Source organism: Oncorhynchus tshawytscha, linkage group LG02, assembly GCF_018296145.1.
Source record: "Oncorhynchus tshawytscha isolate Ot180627B linkage group LG02, Otsh_v2.0, whole genome shotgun sequence".
Lineage (NCBI taxonomy): Eukaryota > Metazoa > Chordata > Actinopteri > Salmoniformes > Salmonidae > Oncorhynchus > Oncorhynchus tshawytscha.
The window spans coordinates 49,387,439-49,408,216 of NC_056430.1; the positions used below are offsets into that span (position 1 = coordinate 49,387,439).

Below are 20,778 nucleotides of genomic sequence, written 5' to 3' on the forward strand. Positions count from 1 at the left end.
TTTTATATACATTGATTAACAACGTGGGTCATTTTGACCCCAAGAATAAATTATTGGATAAAGCAAGATCACAGCAAAATATCAAATGATTTCTTATCAAAACATCAACGGTCAGTCACTCCTACATTTTATTCATTAAAGTATGTCCACACATACATGAAAATGACTTCCCTATTCCCTATTGTCACACAAATTAATGTTGTAAATTATGCAACTATAAGTGGTCTCAGTGGAGTGTGTGTCCCGTGTGTGTGTGTGTGTGTTTACGTGCGAGCGCACCCTTTCCATGCATGTGAGCGCCCGTATTCGGGGGTTCTAGGGAAGCGCCGTCACTCCCCAACCATTATGCTGTCGCCTTCAGCAATGTTTGGTGCACTGCTATATGGCAAGAGTAGCCTACAGTTCCAAGGAATTTCGGTGACGCGCATGACCACTTCAAATAAGACCTTCGTTTAGTCTGAATAGCGCCGCACAGTGTAATAGACACAGTTATTGAGAATAACCTACATCCAATATCCCCTGCCAGCCAGCATACCCCAGACTCTTGTCCGGCTGTAGATCAACGCGAACATGGCTCAAGGTAAGATTTTAATAACTAGACTATTTATAATATTATATTGAAAATGTTGTATATCAGCGAATCTTCTTCTGTAGTGCTTGCATCACCCAATTGATTGCTTATTTGAACGTAACTTTGAACTTGATAGCGACTATGAATTACATGTTTCTGTTTCAGTATGCTAAAACAACAAATACATTTTTTGCAATATCAACAAAAATGTAGACTACACAGTGGCAGACTTTCTTTGTTTCTGACTCATTCTCTACCTGTACATGACCGTCTGATCATTTATCACTCCAGTGTTAATCTGCAAAATTGTAATTATTTGCCTACCTCCTCATGCCTTTTGCACACAATTGTATATAGACTCTCTTTTTTTTCTACTGTGTTATTGACTTGTTAATTGTTTACTCCATGTGTAACTCTGTGTTGTCTGTTCACACTGCTATGCTTTATCTTGGCCAGGTCGCAGTTGCAAATGAGAACTTGTTCTCAACTAGCCTACCTGGTTAAATAAAGGTGAAATAAAAAAAATTTAAAAAAATTCTCAAGTAACATATCCTACTTAAAGTAGCGCATGTTATTGTTATTGTTATGTTATTGCTTCCAAAAATAAATTACTCCATGCAGGGCTGAGCCACAACTTGGTTCCTAAATATTTGAAGAATTTAGAGCATTTCCATATTGCCTTATAAGGCTATTGGAGAATAATTGCTTTGTTTGGAAAAAACGCTAAAAACTGAAGAGGCAAAGTGAAATCTGACCCACCATAGACGAATTATGACAGCAAATAGTTTTGCTGGTTGTCATTTGATGACCTAGGATATGCTATAATGGTGTGAAAGTCCAGCAACAAATATTTTCCTATGGCCAATGCTTAAACCATAACTACCAACTTAACATGGTGCATACACAGTAGACAGAGCTATGAGAAGATGTTTTGTGAGTTTGGGTGGGGTACATTTTTTCTCTAATAATGCATTTGCTAGTGGCAAACAGGATTTACAAACATGTGGATTCTTTTTAGTAGGGTCCAGAAAAATGTGGCCATTTCATGCAATTGTAAGTCATTTAGGCTGACATGACATTATAATAATATTTTTTTCTACTACCCAAATGACCTAAATGAGTGTCTCTGACACTGTCAGACAGATCAATAGAAACGACCTTGTCTTGACCTGGCCCAGGGTCAATAAAAAGAAGGGAGATACAGACTGCACAATATTAAGAGGACATATATATATATATATATATATCGGCTACAATAGGCTACTAAATCAACTTTCCAGTGGCACTGACTTACACAATGATGAAGATAGCATGGATATTCATAGCCTAGGCTTCTCACCCTACCGGTGATGGTCTCAAGATAGGCTTGAGCTACTTTGAAAAACAGCGGTGTTCGTCTGAGTTGTTGAGAAAAAAAAATGTTGCGTCTAGTGTACTGACAGATTAGTCTTCTCTGTTTAGCAGCAGGCGTTTGCTTTCCAAACGTATTGCCCACAATTATATTTTGAAATTTGTGAAAAGCCTATTAGCTATTTACTGACAGTGTGAAGAGAAATAGAATCCATAAAAATGGAACCCATAGAATGACCGTGCTCATTCAAGTCCGGACTGGCAGCCATTTTGAGCGTACCTATGAGTTTACCAGTCAAATTGCCAGGATGTGTGCTGCCCAAATTCAGTCAGTGTTTAGACAGGAGTAATTATATCATTATGGCAAAATGATTTCAATTCATCAGGGGATGCTGCAGCACCTTCAGCACCCCTACTTCCCGTCGCTATGCATATAGATCATCATTTGATTATTATAAATATAAAACCAACATTTCATTTTTCTGAATTACCATTTCTGATGACACTTATGATGTCTCTCGCACCTTGTCAGTTTTGTTTTCGTATAGCAAACATCTGAAGAATGTTACACCCTTGTGTTTCAGGGGGAGTTAATTGTTGCTAAGGGACATTTGAGCTTTTATTAATAGCAAATGACAGCAGCTGTAAATGCAACCAGTAACTGTCCCACACTACATTTTGTCCTTGGAATGACTTTGACCCATGCCTATGTAACAGTATAACTTTAGACTGTCCCCTTGCCCATACCCAGGCACGAACCAGGGACCCTCTGCACACATCAACAACAGTCACCCACGAAGCATCGTTACCCATCGCTCCACAAATGCCGCAGCCCTTGCAGAGCAAGGGGAACCACTACTTCAAGGTCTCAGAGCAAGTGACGTCACCGATTGAACCGCTATTTAGCGCGCACCACCGCTAACTAAGCTAGCCGTTTCACATCCGTTACACCTAAGCCTAATATATTGACATATACACTGAGTGTACAAAACATTAAGAACACATGCTCTTTCAATGACTTCGACTGACCAGGTGACTCCAGGTGAAATCTATGATCCCTTATTGTTAAAGCCACTTATTGTTAAAGCCACTTCAATCAGTATAGATGAAATGGAGGACATAGGTTGAAGGAGAATTGTTAAGCCTTGAGACAATTAAGACATGGATTGAGTATATTATGTGCCATTTGAACAGGGTATGGTAGTAGGTCCCAGGCCCAAGAGTTTGAGTGTGTCAAGAACTGCAACCCAGTGCATTTGGAAAGTTTTCAGTCCCCTTGACTCTTCACACATTTTGTTACATTACAGCCTCATTCTAAAATTGATTAAATATTGTTTTTCTGTCATCAATCTACACACAATACCCCATAATGACAAAGCAGAAGCAGTTTTTCAGATTTAAAAAAAAGGAAATATCACATTTACAAAAGTATTCAGACCCTTTACAAAGTTGTTGAAGCAACTTTGACAATGTCTACAGCCTCAAATCTTCTTGGGTATGATGCTACAAGCTTGGCACACCTGTATTTTAGGAGTTTCTCCCATTCTTCTCTGCAGATCCTCTTAAGCTCTGTCAGGTTGGATGGGGAGCGTCGCTGCACAGCTATTTTCAGGTGTCTCCAGAGATGTTTGATTGTGTTAAAGTCAGGGCTCTGGCTGGGCCAGTCAATGACATTCAGAGACTTGTCCCGAAGCCACTCATTTGTTGTCTTGGCTGTGTGCTTAGGGTCGTTGTCCTGTTGGAAGGTGAATCTTCGCCCCAGTCTGTGTTCCAGAGGGCTCTGGAGCAGGTTTTCATCAAGGATCTCTCTGCACTTTGTTCCGTTTATCTTTGCCTCGTTCCTGACTAGTCGCCCAGTCCCTGCCACTGAACAACACCCCCACATCATGATGCTTCCTTCACCATGCTTCACTGTAGGGATGTTGGCAGGTTTCTTCCAGACGTGCCGCTTGGCATTCAGGCCAAAGAGTTCAATCTTTGTTTCTTCAGACCCGAGAATCTTATTTCTCCCCCGATTGCTTTTCGGCCAGGCGGCCAAGAGTTGGTGGTTCCAAAATTCTTCCAGATTGATAGAGTTCACTGCGTTCTTGGGGATCAAGGGTGATCAATGGAAACAGGATGCACCTGAGCTCAATTTCGAGTCTCATTGCAAAGGGTCTGAATATTTATGTGAGTAAAGTATTTCTGTTTTTATTGCCATGATAGTACAAGGAAACATTGTTAAATGCCTCTAAGCTTAAGCTTCATGCTGCATACTACAGCATTCGCTCATCTTTTGGGGCCATGCGGGGCAGTTTGGTTCAATGTGCTTTATGTAAACAGCTAGGGAACGGGGAATAAGTGTCACCTGTTTACAATGTGTCTCTCTCTACACATGCACAAAGTGCTCGATTGACTCCCAGGAGTGCCCAGGAGTGTTGACTCCCAGGAGTGCACAGTGCTGCCGGTATGAAGGGAAAAACTAAATACCACATTTCCAACAGAGAGTGGGCTGGCATTTGTGACACAGTGTTGTGCTTTTACAACTGTCAGAGGAGAGAGAGAGAGAGAGACCTGCTTCGTTCATGACTAGGCTGGGTAAGTTGCTTGTAATAGCTGAGAGAATGGAATTCATTTTTCCTGGGATTTACTGTACCCACCTCTGTAAAAATGTTTCTGACTAGGATCCTTCATAGCCCTGGCCTTATTGGATTTATGCTGGCCCAGTAGTTTTGCTAGGCCTGTAGCATGGGCCTTGACGTGGGGGTGGTCAAGGTTAGTCGACTGGAAGCAAAACAAGGGAGGGTAAGCCAAGAGTGATGGCATGATGGAGATGGCGACCTCATAGTAGTACTGTTGCTTCACTCAATGGGGTTATGTGACAACCCAAATGGGAAGACACATTCCCTACACTCATAGCCTGTACTAATCTTTGTCAATTCATTATTTTAACAGACTGTAATAGAGTGATATAATTGATTTATAATTAAACAGTGGAATAATCCAAAACAACAATAACTTCACCATACCTACAGAAACCCTTTCAATTCAGATGGCACATTATCTTTCATACCACAATGCTAGAGTGGCTAAGAAAAATGTATTTTATTTGACACCAATGATGTAATGCGATTATGACACGCAGCAATAAACTGCAGTTTCCCATCACATTGATTTAGCCTTTGCCTGTGTTGTCAAAAAACAACATTTTGGTTCACCACCTCTCATCTGCTATTAATCTCCGTAATGCTCCCCAGATTATGACATTGATAGATCCATTTTATAGGCCTGTTGCCTCTATGTGTCACGTTCTGTCCTTAGTTCCTTTGTTTTGTCTTTTGTTTTAGTATGGTCAGGGCGTGAGTTGGGTGGGTTGTCTATGCTAGTTTGTCTATGATTTTCTATTTCTGTGTTTGGCCTGATATGGTTCTCAATCAGAGGCAGCTGTCAATCGTTGTCCCTGATTGAGAACCATATTTAGGTAGCCTGTTTTCCATTGTGTTCTGTGGGTGGTTATTTTCTGTTTAGTGTTGTGTTGCACCTTACAGGACTGTTCGTTGGTTGTTTATTGTTTTGTTTTCAGTGTTCATTAAAATATTTAAAATATGGACACTTACCACGCTGCACCTTGGTCCTCCTCTCTATCTCTAGACGACAAGCGTTACACTATGTATGCAAAAGCACAAGCTCCGATATGCTTTATGGCTGAGTAAAATAGGGTTACTATGTTTCCCTTTAGGATGAGCTAATAATGCCCCAGAGTTGGACTGACGACTGAAGTTTGTCTCCTTTAAGTCCCACTTTCCCAGTATGAAAAAGTATGAAAATATACGCACTCACTACTGTAAGTCGCTCAGGAGAAGAGCGACTGCTAAATGACTAAAATATAAACGTAAACAACAAGGTGTGAAACATGCTGTCGGCAAAATGTAGACGATATACTATACAGATGGTCTTAAGCTCCATAAATGTTAGCCCCCTGTCATTCTTCAAGAAGTAGCATCCTGGCCAGGGTGTACAAGCACTCTAAGGAAAGCAACCTTAAAGAAGATATCTCTGATTGTGTAACATGGTCCATTTAACTTCATCTTCTTAGCTGTTTGTGTGAAAAAGAGGCGTTATGTTGTCCTGTAGGCAATTAGGATGCGACCCAATATAGTGTGTTTAGCTTAACACTTGAAATGTTAAACAGGGGTCAGTGTTAAAACACCAAGCTATAATGCACCATGTAAATAAAAACAAACATACAGAAACACTTGTCAGTCAGTGTTTAAATGGGCGTAACCTTTGGCACTGCACGTTCATTTTCCATCAAGTTTTTTCAATGCCCAAGATTGTTTAACAACACACTGTCTTGTCTTGAGGAAGCAGGGGGACTGTAGTTCTTCCTACTGTATAAACAGGACATCAGAAGGTGGGATTTTAGTCACAACTGAGGCCGCGGGATAAGGACGAGCACAATATTTGCTTGCGCACTTCGCCTAGCATGCAATGACACATTTTTTTAACGTTGTCTCATTTTCTCTCTTGTGTAAAACGTACCTTTAAAAAATCAATAAAAGTGTTGAGATGGGGGAGCCAGGAGAAATTAGAAGAGCCAAGTTGGCTGAAGATATAGAAAGTCTAGATAGACCCTACTGTCCTAAAAGCAAGGGGAGGGTTGGCCCACAACTGAGGCGCCAAGATAGCCATTCAATAAATGTTATTCGTATAGCGCTTTTTACAAACACATTTGTCAGAAAGTCTTAAACCATACTATAATGAAGGTGGGCCAACAGTATACCCTCAAAAGAACAAACAGAGGAACTTTCGAGCAGAATTCTGTTCCCTTGTAACTGGCTGGGTAGATGTTAAGAGGTCAATCCTGAGGTCATTCCACTCACAGTCCTCTCTCTTTCTCATCCATCTCCCAGCACTGGAAATTGCCAGATGGGACCTGGAATGTGAGTTCAACAACACAGACCACCGTACGGAGCTCAACGGGGTGGAGCAGCTGATCGTTAGAAGGGGCCAGCCGTTCACCATCAACCTGCACCTCCGCTCGGGGGGATACAAGCCTGGCGGCAGTGCACTCAACCTCACCGTGGAGACAGGTAACTGTGTTTTCACTGGGTTGTTAGCTGACATCAATTCAGTGTGAAAGGCGCTAGCTCAATGTTGTTTAAAAATCATAGGTTAAAACAATACCAAAATAGAGCATAGTCTGTTGTTATGGTGCTACACACTAAGGAGCAGCGCATGCATGAGGTATTTTCAAATGAGCAGATTTAGACTTGATCCCCCCTCAACTTTGTTTCCACGTCATTTAAAAAATATTGGATCAACACAGAAAACCAACTTTTAACCTAAATCCAATGTCATGGTGACAGGTTTTGTTGATTTTACTTTGAAATCACATTAATTGACAATTCATCCAAATGTAAATAAAAAACGTTCGTTGAACTGACATCTGTGCCCAGTGGGGAGACGTTGCTGCCATGCCTAATAGACTGTTTGAATTTAATCAAATAAAAATTTAAGCAGATATTCACTGTAGCTATTTAAATGTCCTTACATATTTTGGAACTAAGTTTCTGTTTAGATTTTGAACAGGGAATTGAGAACATTTTTTAACTGGGTCTTGTCTGCCAGGAAATGTCAAAGGTACTATGGAAATGCATAATTGTGTGTTTCTATTGACACTGGGACCTTGTTTACTTTCTACAATGGCAATTGTGATCTAGAAGACAATAGGGATGAAGAAAATATGATGGTGAAGTCTAATGTTGTTTTAAGTAAAGGGAAACTGTTTTAGCCTGGTCCAATTGTCAGTGATACCAGTATTGAGCAGAATAGTTAGTTGCCTCCTCTACCATTATTTACCCTCAGGGTTGGTTGGGTATGTTACTTTCGAAATATAATCTGTTACAATTGCTAGTTAATTGTCCCAACTTTTCATCAGTAATGTAACTTTTGGATTACCCAAACTCAGTAATCTGATTAGTTTCCATTACTTTTGGATTTACTTTCCTCTTTAGAGGCATTAGAAGACAAAAAGGATCCATGAAACGAATTTGGTGTGTCATCATAGTGGTCTCTGACTTGTGGCCAGACTCGCTCAGATGGAACAAACTTAAACTTGCACCTATTTTCAATGCTGAATTGAATGTCATTGAGAAAACAGAAAGGTGTCAATGTATTCTTTTTCACAAACATCAGTTCTGTGTTTCAACGGTTCCTATTCCATCCCTATCCCTTTCTCTCCTCCATGTCTTCTTCCAGGTCCCCAGCCCAGTGATCAGTATGGCACACGGGCCTCTTTTGGTCTGATTGACCAAATCGACACCTCCCGTTGGAGTGCCGCAGTCACCAGTCCCCCCGGGTACATGGTGTCCCTGTCCATCTGTTCCCCCCCGGACGCGCCTATCGGACGCTGGCGCTTGACCCTGGGTCAGGGGGGCTTGGTGGAGTTTGTGCTGCTATATAACCCTTGGTGCACAGGTGGGTAAACAGTCCTTGAGTCATGCTCTCTGCGAGTGTATCCATTCAGTGTAGTGGGGCCTATATACAGTGCAGCGAGGGAATGCCTTTAGATGTCTCTATTACATAGACAGAGAACATGATCAATGGAGAGATTCGGGCTTATAGCAGTGGAAGGATCACAACGTGTGGAGAACAGGATGGATGGGTGGTAGTTTGGGAGAGGATATAATGATCATGAATGGGATGAATGGGGATGGATTTTTTTGCCCTACTATGTGCTATATCTACAATGCATGTTTCACTTAGAAATTGTGTCCCAATTGGCAACAAAGTAAATAAACAGCAGGTAGTCTCATTAATTAGAGACAATTCTACCATGCATGTTTGAGCCAGCAGCATACCATTCTGCATCCCACTGCTGGCGGTGTTCTACATTCTCAATCTGGCCCTCATTCCATCATGGCCACCTAATCATCCCCAGCTTCCAATTGGCTCATACTTTCTTCCCTGTAACTATTTCCCAGGTCGTTGCTGTAAATGAAAATGTGTTCTCAGTCAAGTTACCTGGTTAAATAAATATTGCAAAAAATGGCATTTTAAAAGGTACACTCAGCAAATGGCGTTGCCACGAGCAGCAGCGCAGATATTGAGATGAGAGAGAATCAAGACTTCGCTCTGACACAGTATCTGCACATGTGCATGGTTAGTTTTATGCAGTTCACAGCCTGGTAACCAGCGCACCAAAACAGAGGAGAAGTTGAGCTTCGCACTGTAATGCTCTTAGTTGTTGCGGAAATTGACCCACTATTCTGTTTATTTCTTCATCTACATCTACTGTGCCATAGACTACTTCCTTATTCAAAGAGCATCTTGCATATCCATTCTCTGCAGCTTTAAAATGTTTATCTACCTTCAATAAACCCTGTGCATGTTGAAATAGTGTTTTCTTACTGCAAAGCACATAATGAGGCATCCTTCATTCCATTTACTATTTTGGGAGCTTGTCTTTTCCATGGAGGACGATACCTCATTACAGTATTATTTGTGTCTCTTGGCAACAGGTGATGTGGTGTACATGGACAGTGAGGAGAAACTGACGGAGTACGTCTTGGCTCAAGATGGTATCATTTACCGAGGCAGCTGGAAATACCTCATCCCTACACCTTGGAACTTTGGCCAGGTACCAACACCAACACAAGTGCTATCAGCTCCACTTTGGCCCAAGCTTACCCCCAATAAGGAAAAATAGTCCGTTATCAAAATATGTGCTCTTAACATTCAAAATAGAGATAGTGTTGCCTATTTACGTATCAGTGGCCTGACAAGTTTAATAAAGTAAAAAGGTAAAATAGAGTTCAGAGGAACTTGTGATGGGTGGGACATCCTGTCAACTGCTGACTGGAGAAATCAATTTCAGGCTAATCGATTTCCAAATTTATACACTTCCATTGGTTCAATCAGTGTATGATTGACAGATCATGATAATCCCACTGTGAGATATCGAGACCTAGATTCCGTTGTTGATACAGCTCTGTTTTTAATGGGTGTGTGTCATAGTTGCATACTTCTTTTGCAGGTAACTGGCATGCAGCATCACTAAGCATTTGTGCCTGTTATTTTCAGGAGGGAATCAAAGTCAAGAAGCAAGACTTCTAATCCTTTGATCATTATTTGACCTTTTGCTCACTCTTGCATGTTTACTTCCATTTAGAAAATATATACAGTAGTAGTCGAAAGTTTGGACACGCCTCCTCAATCAAGGTTTTTTTTTTTTTTATTTTTACTATTTTCTACATTGTAGAATAATAGGGATGACATCAAACTATAAAATAACACATATGGAATCATGTAGTAACCAAAAAAGTGTTAAGCAAAGTATCCACCCTTTGCCTAGATGACACCTTTGCAAACTCTTGGCATGCTCTCAACCAGCTTCATGAGGTAGTCACCTGGAATGGATTTCCTGTACTCTGTTGTATCGGTTTGCATGTTACCGTGTTAGTGTGCACTTGTTTTTACGGGTCTCGTACCTTGTATTTATTAGAGGTTTACACCTCGCTTTTTGTTTGGGTTTTGTAATGGTTATCATCTGGAGATAGAGAGGACCAAAGCGCAGCGTGGTTAGTGTTCATCTTTTTAATGGAAAACTGAACACTTCAAAAACACAAAATGACAACGGAAAACAGTTCTATCTGGTGCAGACACACAAAGACTGAAAATAACCACCCACAAACCCCAACAGAAAACAGGCTACCTAAATATGATTCCCAATCAGAGACAATGACTAACACCTGCCTCTGATTGAGAACCATATCAGGCCAAACAAGAAACCCAACCTAGAAACACAAAACATAGAATACCCACACAACTCACGTCCTGACCTACTAAAACAAAGAAATAACACAAGAACTAGGATCAGAACGTGACAGGTTTACAGCCCTATATTATATATATATATATATATATATATATATATATATATATATATATATATACAGTTGAAGTCGGGAGTTTATGTATGTAAACTCAGTTTTTCATAATTCCTGACATTTAATCCTAGTAAAAATTCCCTGTTTTAGGTCCGTTCACCCCTTTATTTTAAGAATGTGAAATGTCAGATTAATAGTAGAGAGAATGATTTATTTCAGCTTTTATTAATTTCATCACATTCCCAGTGGGTCAGAAGTTTACATACACTCCATTAGTATTTGGTAGTATTGCCTTTAAATTGTTTAACTTGGGTCAAATGTTTCGGGTAGCCTTCCACAAGCTTCCCACAATAAGTTGGGTCAATTTTGGCCCATTCCTCCTGACAGAGGTGGTGTAACTGAGTCAGGTTTGTAGGCCTCCTTGCTCACACACACTTTTTCATGTTCTATGGGATTGAGGTCAGGGCTTTGTGATGGCCACTCCAATACCTTGACTTTGTTGTCCTTAAGCCATTTTGCCACAACTTTGGAAGTATGCTTGGGGTCATTGTCCATTTGGAAGACCCATTTGCGACCAAGCTTTAACTTCCTGACTGATGTCTTGAGATGTCGCTTCAATATATTCGCATGTACAGATGTAGGACCTTAAATTGGACCTACAGTACAGGTATGTTGTCATAGCAAAATAATCCTGCAGAAACATAATTTGAACATTTGGTTCATAACGTTGTTTGATTGGTAGTTAGGATATTAGCTGACCAAAAGTAGGCTACATGAAAAGTGCAATACTGTTAACATAACTAACTGTGTGTCAGTATGAATTTTCAGTCATTTTTTGTAAATCACAAAAATAATCTGCATTTCCTGTGGTGTAGGAAAATTTGAGCAACAAAAGAGTGATCAAATTAAGATGCTACATCTGTAGTCAATATTTCCTTGTTTGTTTTGTCTGTGTTGTGTAGTTTGAGGATGGGATCCTGGAAGCTTGTCTGAGAATCCTGGAAATGAACCCCAAGTGCCTGCGTAACCCTGGGAAAGACGCTTCAGGGAGGAAGAACCCAATCTATGTGTCCAGAGTTCTCAGTGCCATGGTGAGATCACATCAAATGGGTTTCCCATCCTGTCATGCACTACATTACACACTACAGTGCATACAGCAGTTCAACATAGATGGCAAATGGCACCGCTCAAAATAACAAAGCAAATTTCACGTGAAATGAAGAGCCTGACCATTGTTGTCCATGTCCCTCAGGTGAACTGTAATGATGACAAAGGGGTCTTGCTGGGCAGGTGGACCAACGACTATGACGGTGGGGTGAGCCCCCTGTCATGGAAGGGCAGTGTGGAGATCCTGCGGAACTGGGACACAAATGCCTGTCAACCTGTGCGCTTTGGCCAATGCTGGGTGTTTGCAGCAGTGGCCTGCTCAGGTTAGACATGAACGCATAGAAACGCTAACAGCATGTTGACATACTGTATTGTCATGTAGGATAAAAATGTTTTGTTTTGTACAATTCACGTTAAGTAGCACATTCTATGAATTACTTATGTACAATGTGTTTATAATGCCATATGTTAAATCTGTAGTACTATAGTTCATGAGTAGTACTGGCTAACTGTACATTATTTCTCTGCCCTATCAGTTTCACGAGCCCTGGGCATCCCTTGTCGAGTGGTCACCAACTATAATTCAGCCCATGACACCAACAGTAACCTGGTGATAGAGCGCTATGTGGATGAGAACGGACAACTTGTTCAGAAGTCGAGAGACATGATATGGTGAGAACTCAGGACTATCAAATTGATGAGTGACTGAATTTCCACTAAAAACAAATTCAACACAGAGCTAGAGGATGTTGTACAGTATATAGTTGGAAAATACAGTTTTTCACTGTAAAAAATGAATAAATAAAAACACAGTCAAAAGTATGGCAGCACAGGGTGCCAAACATTAACTGAAAAGAGACATCAAAAGATGTCAAAATCTTAATATACAGACATTTACATTAAGAGTCAGAGTGACAAAAACGGTAACAGATATTAACTGCTTTGGCAGGCTAAAATGACAGGAAGAAAAACAGTAATTTCTGATTAAGATATGTGTTTTAAGATGTAAATGAACTGAAACGTATTGTAGAAATACATTCTAAATAGTATATTTTGGGGGTAAATGATTGTATATTTACAGTTTTCAACGGTTATGCTATATGGGGCGGCACCGTAGCCTAGTGGTTAGAGCATTGGACTAGTAACCGAAAGGTTGCAAGATCAATTCCCAAGGTACCAATCTGTCGTTCTGCCCCTGAACAAGGCAGTTAACCCACTGTTCCTAGGCTGTCATTGAAAATAGGAATTTGTTCTTAACTGACTTGCCTAGTAAAATAAAGGTAAAATAAAAATACAAAATCAAAATACAGTCATTTCTGATTTTAAGATGAAAATCATCTTGCCGATTATGTAGAATAGATTAAATTTACTCATGCCTTTTAGCCAACAATCTGGAAATAGTCAAAGCATTCCGGAGGATATATGAGCAAATGTCCTGCTCTTTTGCCAGACAGCAATCTGGAAAGGTCTATTATCCTACAAACGGGACATTAAAACTATAATATCTTATGTTTCACTGAGTCGTGGCTGATCGAAACCACGGATAATATAGAGCTGGCTGGGTTTTTTGTCCATCGGCAGGACAGAACAGCTATGTCTGGTAAGAAGTGGGCTGGGGGTGTGTGTCTATTTGTCAATAACAGCTGGTGCGCGATGTCAACACCATAGTGCCCACTAAACTAAGGACCCTGGGACTAAACACCTCCCTCTGCAACTGGATCCTGGGGCCCCTTACGTTTTCCCCTCCTGTACTGCCTGTTCACCCACGACCCCAACACCATCATTAAGTTTACTGACAACACAACAGTGGTAGACCTGATCACCGGTGAGACAGCCTAACAACAATGTGACATCTGGAAAATGAGGGCCAAATAGGCCCCCATTAACATTGACGGGGCTGAAGTGGAGCTGGTCAAGAGTTTCCTGGTGTCCACATCAGGTTCCTTGGTGTACACAACAGCAACAAACTATCATGGTCCAAACACACCAAGAAATGTTCTACAGCTGCACCATCGAGAGCTTGGTATGCTTGGTAAGCCTGGTATGGCAACTGCTCGGCATCCGACCGTAAGGCGCGACAGAGGGTAGTGGGTACAGCCCTGTACATCACTGGGGCCAAGCTTCCTGCCATCCAGGATCTCTATACTAGGCAGTGTCAGAGGAAGGCCCCAAAAATTGTCAAAGACTTTTCTCTCTGCTACCGCATGGAAAGCGGTACCGGAGAGCCATGTCTAGGTCCAAAAGGCTCATTAACAGCTTCTACCCCTAAGCCATAAGAGTGCTGAACAATTAATCAAATGGCCACCCGGACTATTTACATTGACACCCCCCAACCCTTTGTTTTTACACTGCTGCTACTCGCTGTTTCTTATCTATGCATAGTCACTTTACCTCTACCTACATGTACAAATTACCTCAACTAACCTGTACCTCTGCACATATAGCCTCGTTATTGTTATTTTATTGTTACTTTTTATTTAAAAAATGTACTCTATTTAGTAAATATTTTCTTAACTCTATTTCTTGAACTGCACTGTTGGTTTGTAAGTAAGCATTTCACGGTAAGGTACATGTTGTATTCGGCGCATGTGACAAATACAATTTGATTTGGCTGTTGTGTCCTTGTAGGAACTATAAAAAAAGAAAGAAAAATATACACATCCAACTTATCAGTTGCAGGACAGAAGCAAAAAGGAGCATATCAAAGCGGAAAGGAATGTCCGCAACTCTGGTGTGCTCCAACTTGGATCGAAAGGTTGTCTTTTTTTGTCCGTCTGATTAATTCACAATGGAAACATACCAGAGTTGGTATTTTTTCTTTGTAGGAACTACCACTGCTGGGTTGAGAACTGGATGACCAGACCTGACCTTAAACCAGGTTATGATGGCTGGCAGGCCATGGACCCCACACCACAGGAGAAGAGTGAAGGTAAGGCATTGAGAATAACACCAACTATAATAACCCCAACAAATACAGAATAGCCCATAAAAGGACCTGACCCCAATTCAAATGTGTATTGATTCCCCTGATACCATTAAAGTTACGTATTGGGATTTGGTGTAGAAACGGCTAAAGCGCTAATCGACATATTTTACTAGTAGACATAAAGATATGCCTTAAGATAAGACTTAAACACGTGTAATTTTCAGTTCTCTCGCAGATTATATGACTTTTCCACTCACTCACTATCCCTTTCTTTCAGGAGTTTACTGCTGCGGCCCTATCCCACTGAAAGCCATCAAGGAGGGCGAGCTCACCTATAAATATGATGCCCCATTTGTGTTTGCGGAGGTCAACGCTGACGTGCACACCTTTATGAAGCGCAAAGACGGCAGCACAGAGAAAATCATTAGCTCTGTCCAAGTGGGCCTGAAGATCAGCACGAAGAGTGTGGGCAGTGATAGGAGAGAGGACATCACACACCTGTACAAGTACCCTGAGGGTAGGGAGCTTCGCTACAACAGACAATAAGGACCCGCAATACTTGATAAGCATTTGCAGCGTGGCAATAGGGCCAGGCATGGCTGGCATCCTATTATGTAGGGTGACCAACAGTCAGACAAGTGCTGACCTGAGTTGCATTCAACAAGGGAAATTGTTTGCGAACGTTAGCTAACGTTCGCTCACATATTCCATTTGTCTTGTGTTAGCTGTGAACGTTAGCTAACGTTAGCTCACATATTCCATTTGTCTTGTGTTAGCTGTGAACGTTAGCTCACATATTCCATTTGTCTTGTGTTAGCTGTGAACGTTCGCTAACATTAGTGAACGGTCTGAGAAGGACGTGAGCGGCGAATATAACCGTCTGTTTCGGTCTAAACTGCTACTACAAATAATCAAGTGACCATGTAGGCTTTCTATTACGTGTAGTAGGAATAGCAAAGCCATTTGCTGTTTGAATATTGTCGCTAAAAAGCCACAGTGATACTACAAAAAGTAGCTGTTTGATGTTTCACCAAAACATTTTAGAATGTTAATTGTTCGACGGAAATTGTTACTCCGGCAACATTTTCGCCGCAACAGAAGCCTTGTTGAATTCGCCTCAGGTTGTGAGTGAAAAGGCAGGAAACGGGAAGCTTGGGGGTCAATGATATATACACACCACTGCACCACACTGACTGAAAATGGACAAACTAACAAACACACCACTGTAACATGGCATCAGGACACACTAATGTCACATTACACCACGATATGCCACCCAAGACAGCAGATAGGAAAATCACATATTATGTATCAATATTTGTAATAGTCTGTTCGTATAGTGAACAATCTGAGAGAGTGTGGTGAAGGACAATAAGGACTACTCTGGTTTGGAAACAAGTTCTTATACTTCCCTGAATGTGTCAGGGTTGATCAGAGGCTATACACAGTATGAAAGCATGTGTAACTTTTAGTTTTTCTTGTGCCCCCAGGTTCTGACGAGGAAAGGGAGGCCTTTACAAAAGCCAACCACCAGAACAAACTTCTGCAGCAGCAAACAAATGCTGGCCTGCTTATCGCTATCAAGGTTTCTGCGGAGATGAAGAAGGGCTGCGACTTTGACGTGTTCGCCGTGGTTATGAATAACACACCGAATGGGAAAAAGTGCCGTTTGGTGTTCGGCTCCAGAGCTGTGTCCTACAACGGAATTCTGGGAGAGAACTGTGGGTTCAAAGACCTGCTCAACGTAGAGTTGGCACCTGGAGAAGGTCAGTTGGCTTTGTAGAATGGAGTGATCAGTCTATAAATGTATGAGTGTGATATACTGTATCTACTTCTGGATTTGATTATCATTTACACCTAGCTCATTTAGAGTATAAGACTGTGTACTGATGTATCTCTTTATGTTCTTTCACTGTCTAATGCTAACTGTGTATCTATGTCAATGAATGCAAAATGTCCAATGGTTTGTGTCTCTGCCTATGTCAACATGGCAAGATGTGAGAAGTTGTGATTTTGTGAGTGTGTCACTTTCTAAGCTAAATGTCTCTCTCCAGAGAAGCGAGTTCCTCTGAGAATGAACTATTCCAAGTATGCCGAGAACCTCACTGAGGACAATTTGATCCGGCTGGCGGCTCTGCTCCTAGACTACGGCACCCGAGAGGCCTACCTTGCTGTGAGGAACATTGTACTGGAAAATCCTGAGATCAAAGTCCGGGTACGGTCACTACTGCAACACTTAACAAAACAAGATTTAAGCATACAATAAAAATGTGTAAATGCAATCGTTAACCTGAATAGTTTATTAATTAATGCATGGATACAGCATAACCAACGGGGTAGTCTGATTTGGGAATCAAAGTTTCAAACATTTGGTCCCAAGCCAAGTAGATTAACCACAGTTCCAAGAAAACAAAGTTGCCTGGAAGTACTCATGCTAGGACAAGATATCCATGTGAAAAGAATGGTTCTAGCTGGCATCGCAAGCTTGAGTCAGATTTGTATCGATGGAACATTTCTCTAGCCGATGAAATGCAACGTCTCAGAGCATTAAGTGATGTCCCTTACGTTGTAGATTCTTGGGGAACCCAAAGAGAACCGTAAGCTGGTGGCTGAGATAACTCTACAGAACCCTCTGCCAGTACCACTGCAGAACTGCTGTTTCACCGTGGAAGGTTCCAACCTCACCGGAGGACAGATCATCACTGAGAAGTAGGACAACCATGGCAGTGTGACATCTACGTTATGTCCAATAAGGACTGATAACAGATCAAGTCCCATGTATATCAAACACTAACAACAGGACATGTGCTTTTGTGTACACAGTACACGTTAGTAAAGGTCAAAGGGTATAGCCATTTAGTGTAGTTTGTCAGGTATGTCCATAACCATATGTAATTCATACACATATAATCGTCTGGTCACCGAGTGGTGTATGTCCATGCTTTGGTAGTTGGAGTCAATGATAAGAGAAATGTCTGTAGAAGACATTAACGCGTACATGTCAAAAGCAGTGTCAGAGCCTTATTAGGGCTAAAGGTGGATACTGAATTCCCAGCCATCTACAAATCAAGCAGACTAAAACTATCCAAGTGTCTTGCCAAGGCCACAATTCATGAAGCTTCTCAAAGAAGTGTTTTGATTTAAAAAGTAACACTTTCACTTCAAAGACTAGGGAGTTGGCTAGGCAAAAGCGAGCTGTTTCACCAGTTAATTAATGTTTGTCTGGATTTATTCACTATATATAAAATCATTGGGTTTCTGAGAGCATCGCTTTGTCAGAGTTGGATATCCAAGCATTCCGATGGTGGTGATGACAGGGTTTGGTTGACTTGCGATCCCCAGATGTTTGGCTCAATGTGGTGTTACGTAATCGAGACAACTGCCTAGAGGCAAAGAATATGAAGGGATTTGATCATAAAGACAGGTTTGAATGAGTTTGAGAAGCTCCGATGACAGATTTAGATATCCTATACGGATGTATGAATATGGTTATTTAGCAGATATTTTAATCCAAAGTAACTTCTAGTTCACACATATGTATATGGCTGGATGGAAAGCATACTGTAGAGAGTGAAGCAATACATACACAGTCCTGGCTGGTCAACTCAGCTAAATTATTACAATCACACTAGCTAAAGACATCCATTGATAGCCAAGGTGTTCATGAAAACAAGATCAATGGTCTCAACAGTTATGCTGAGAATACAGCATGATAGTGTTACAGAGTATGTCGATAGAGTAACTTCTAAATGTGTACCTTCCTTAGGCTTAACTCCACGGTGGAACCCGGGCAAGATGCCAAGGTCAAAATCTACTTCACGCCCACCCACTCAGGCCAACGGAAACTGGTGGTCGACTTTGACAGCAATAAGCTGTGTCACGTCAAGGGCTACAGGAATGTCATCATCGGCTAGTAGAGGACCCACCCTGAGCCTGCACTCCATAAAACCCAGTGAAGACAAAGACATACAGTTGTTTCACAATCTATGCATATTTTTATACTCCAAGATCTATCTCTTTTATCACCTATAGATAAACAAATTCTCTGTTTGTTAGGATTATACAGTGCCTTCGGAAAGTACTCAGACCCCTTGACATTTTCCAAATTGTTGCGTTACAGCCTTTTTCTCATCAATCTACACACAATACCCCATAAGAACAAAGCGAAAACAGGTTTTTAGATATTTTTGTAAATGTATGAAAAAAATATATATATATTTACATAAGTATTCATACCCTTTGCTATGAGACTCTAAATTGAGCTCAGGTGCATCCTGTTTCCATTGACCATCCTTGAGATGTTTCTACACCTTGATTGAAGTCTACCTGTGGTAAATTCAATTGATTGGAGATGATTTGGAAAGGCCCACAATTTGGCTATATAACAGTGCATATACCAAGCCATGAGGTCGAAGGAATTGTCTGTAGAGCTCCGAAGCAGGATTGCGTCAAGGCACAGATCTGGGGAAGGGTACCAAAACGTTCTGTAGTATTGAACGTACCCAAGAACACAGTGGCCTCCATTATTCTTAAATGGAAGAAGTTTGGAACCACCAATAATTTCTAGAGGTGGACGACCGGCCACACTGCGCAATCAGTGAAGAAGGGCCTTGGTCAGGGAGGTGACCTAGAACCCGATGGTATCTCTGACAGAGCTCTAGAGTTCCTCTGTGGAGATGAGAGAACTTTCCAGAAGGACAACCATCTCTGCAGCACTCATCCAATCAGGCCTTTATGGTAGAGTTGCCAGAAGGAAGCAACTGCTCAGTAAAAGGCACCCAAAGTTTGCCAAAAGGCACCTATAGACTTTCAGACCATGAGAAACAAGATTCTCTGGTCTGACGAAACCATTTATTTCAATGGTGGAAAAAGTATCAAAAGTAAAAGTACAAATCATTTCAAATTCCTTATATAAAGCAAACCAGATTGCACCATTTTCTTGTTTTTATTTACTTAACGGTAAGCATAGACATAATACCGCAATCAAAGCATTTGTGTTTAGTGAGCCGCCAGATCAGAGTCAGTAGGGATGACAAAAGACTTTCTCTCTTGATAATTGTGTGAATTCTAACTATTTGGCCTGAATGCCAAGCGTGGAAAAAACAATTGAATACTTTTTAGAATTAGGCTGTAACGTAACAAAATGTGGAAAAAGTCAAGGGGTCTGAATACTTTCAAGTAAATTTCTGAGTATGTGTAAATATACTTGGCAAATAAAGGAGTTTCTGATTATACATTTTTGCATGCAAAGCTTTGAAATATAGAACTTTTGTATTTTTGCATATAAACCTTTCATCAGTGATTGTACAATGAAGAGCAACATTACCAAATGTGGCTTGCTATCAGTAATCCTTTGGCAAATACTGAGCATTTTGTTGGGGAGGACAAAAGGTTGACTTCCATCTTCTTGACAAAAATGAAATAGTAAGACATTGGCAGAACCTAGAGATTATTGGAAGAAGCCAGAGATACAAATCATTCCACAAAACTGATTCAAGACATGAGAACGCACATTGGCTCCATGTAAAAACTCCCTGTACCTGGAAACTAGTCCAGTCCATAGTAGAATTCATCTTGATGAACACTTAGCACACCATGGAATTATTTATATAACTAGTCCCTTCACATTGAACAATCCACAGGTATACTACCGTTCAAAAGTTTGGGGTTACTTAGAAATGTCCTTGTTTTCCATGAAAATATACATGGAATTAGTTTCAATATGAATAGGAAATATAGTGAAGACGTTGAGAAGGTTAAAAATAATGATTTTTAATTGAAATAATAATTGTGTCCTTCAAACTTTGCTTTCGTCAAAGAATCCTCCATTTGCAGCATTTACAGCCTTGCAGACCTTTGGCATTCTAGTTGTCAATTTGAGGTAATCTGAATAGATTTCACCCCATGCTTCTTGAAGCACATCCCACAAGTTGGATTGGCTTGATGGAAACTTC

General features: G+C 40.9%; 1 protein-coding gene across 1 annotated transcript; it reads left to right on the forward strand.

Annotated features, from left to right (window-relative positions):
- Positions 1-369: 369 nt before the first annotated feature.
- LOC112214220 (protein-glutamine gamma-glutamyltransferase 2) lies at positions 370-18,992 on the forward strand. The gene is made up of 13 exons (XM_024372817.2): positions 370-580; positions 6,814-6,993; positions 8,162-8,380; positions 9,424-9,542; positions 11,754-11,882; positions 12,044-12,221; positions 12,435-12,570; positions 14,724-14,827; positions 15,102-15,341; positions 16,315-16,590; positions 16,879-17,039; positions 17,397-17,533; positions 18,591-18,992. The coding sequence occupies exons 1-13, from the start codon at positions 571-573 to the stop codon at positions 18,736-18,738; spliced, it is 2,037 nt and encodes a 678-aa protein (XP_024228585.1). The 5' UTR covers positions 370-570; the 3' UTR covers positions 18,739-18,992.
- The last annotated feature ends 1,786 nt before the right edge of the window (positions 18,993-20,778 follow it).

Bases quoted from the DNA above. Each gene is read 5' to 3' on its own strand.
- LOC112214220 (XM_024372817.2), top strand. The intron at 14,828-15,101 runs GTAAGGCATTGA...CCTTTCTTTCAG, and splicing joins ACCACAGGAGAAGAGTGAAG to GAGTTTACTGCTGCGGCCCT. The intron at 17,040-17,396 runs GTACGGTCACTA...CTTACGTTGTAG, and splicing joins ATCCTGAGATCAAAGTCCGG to ATTCTTGGGGAACCCAAAGA.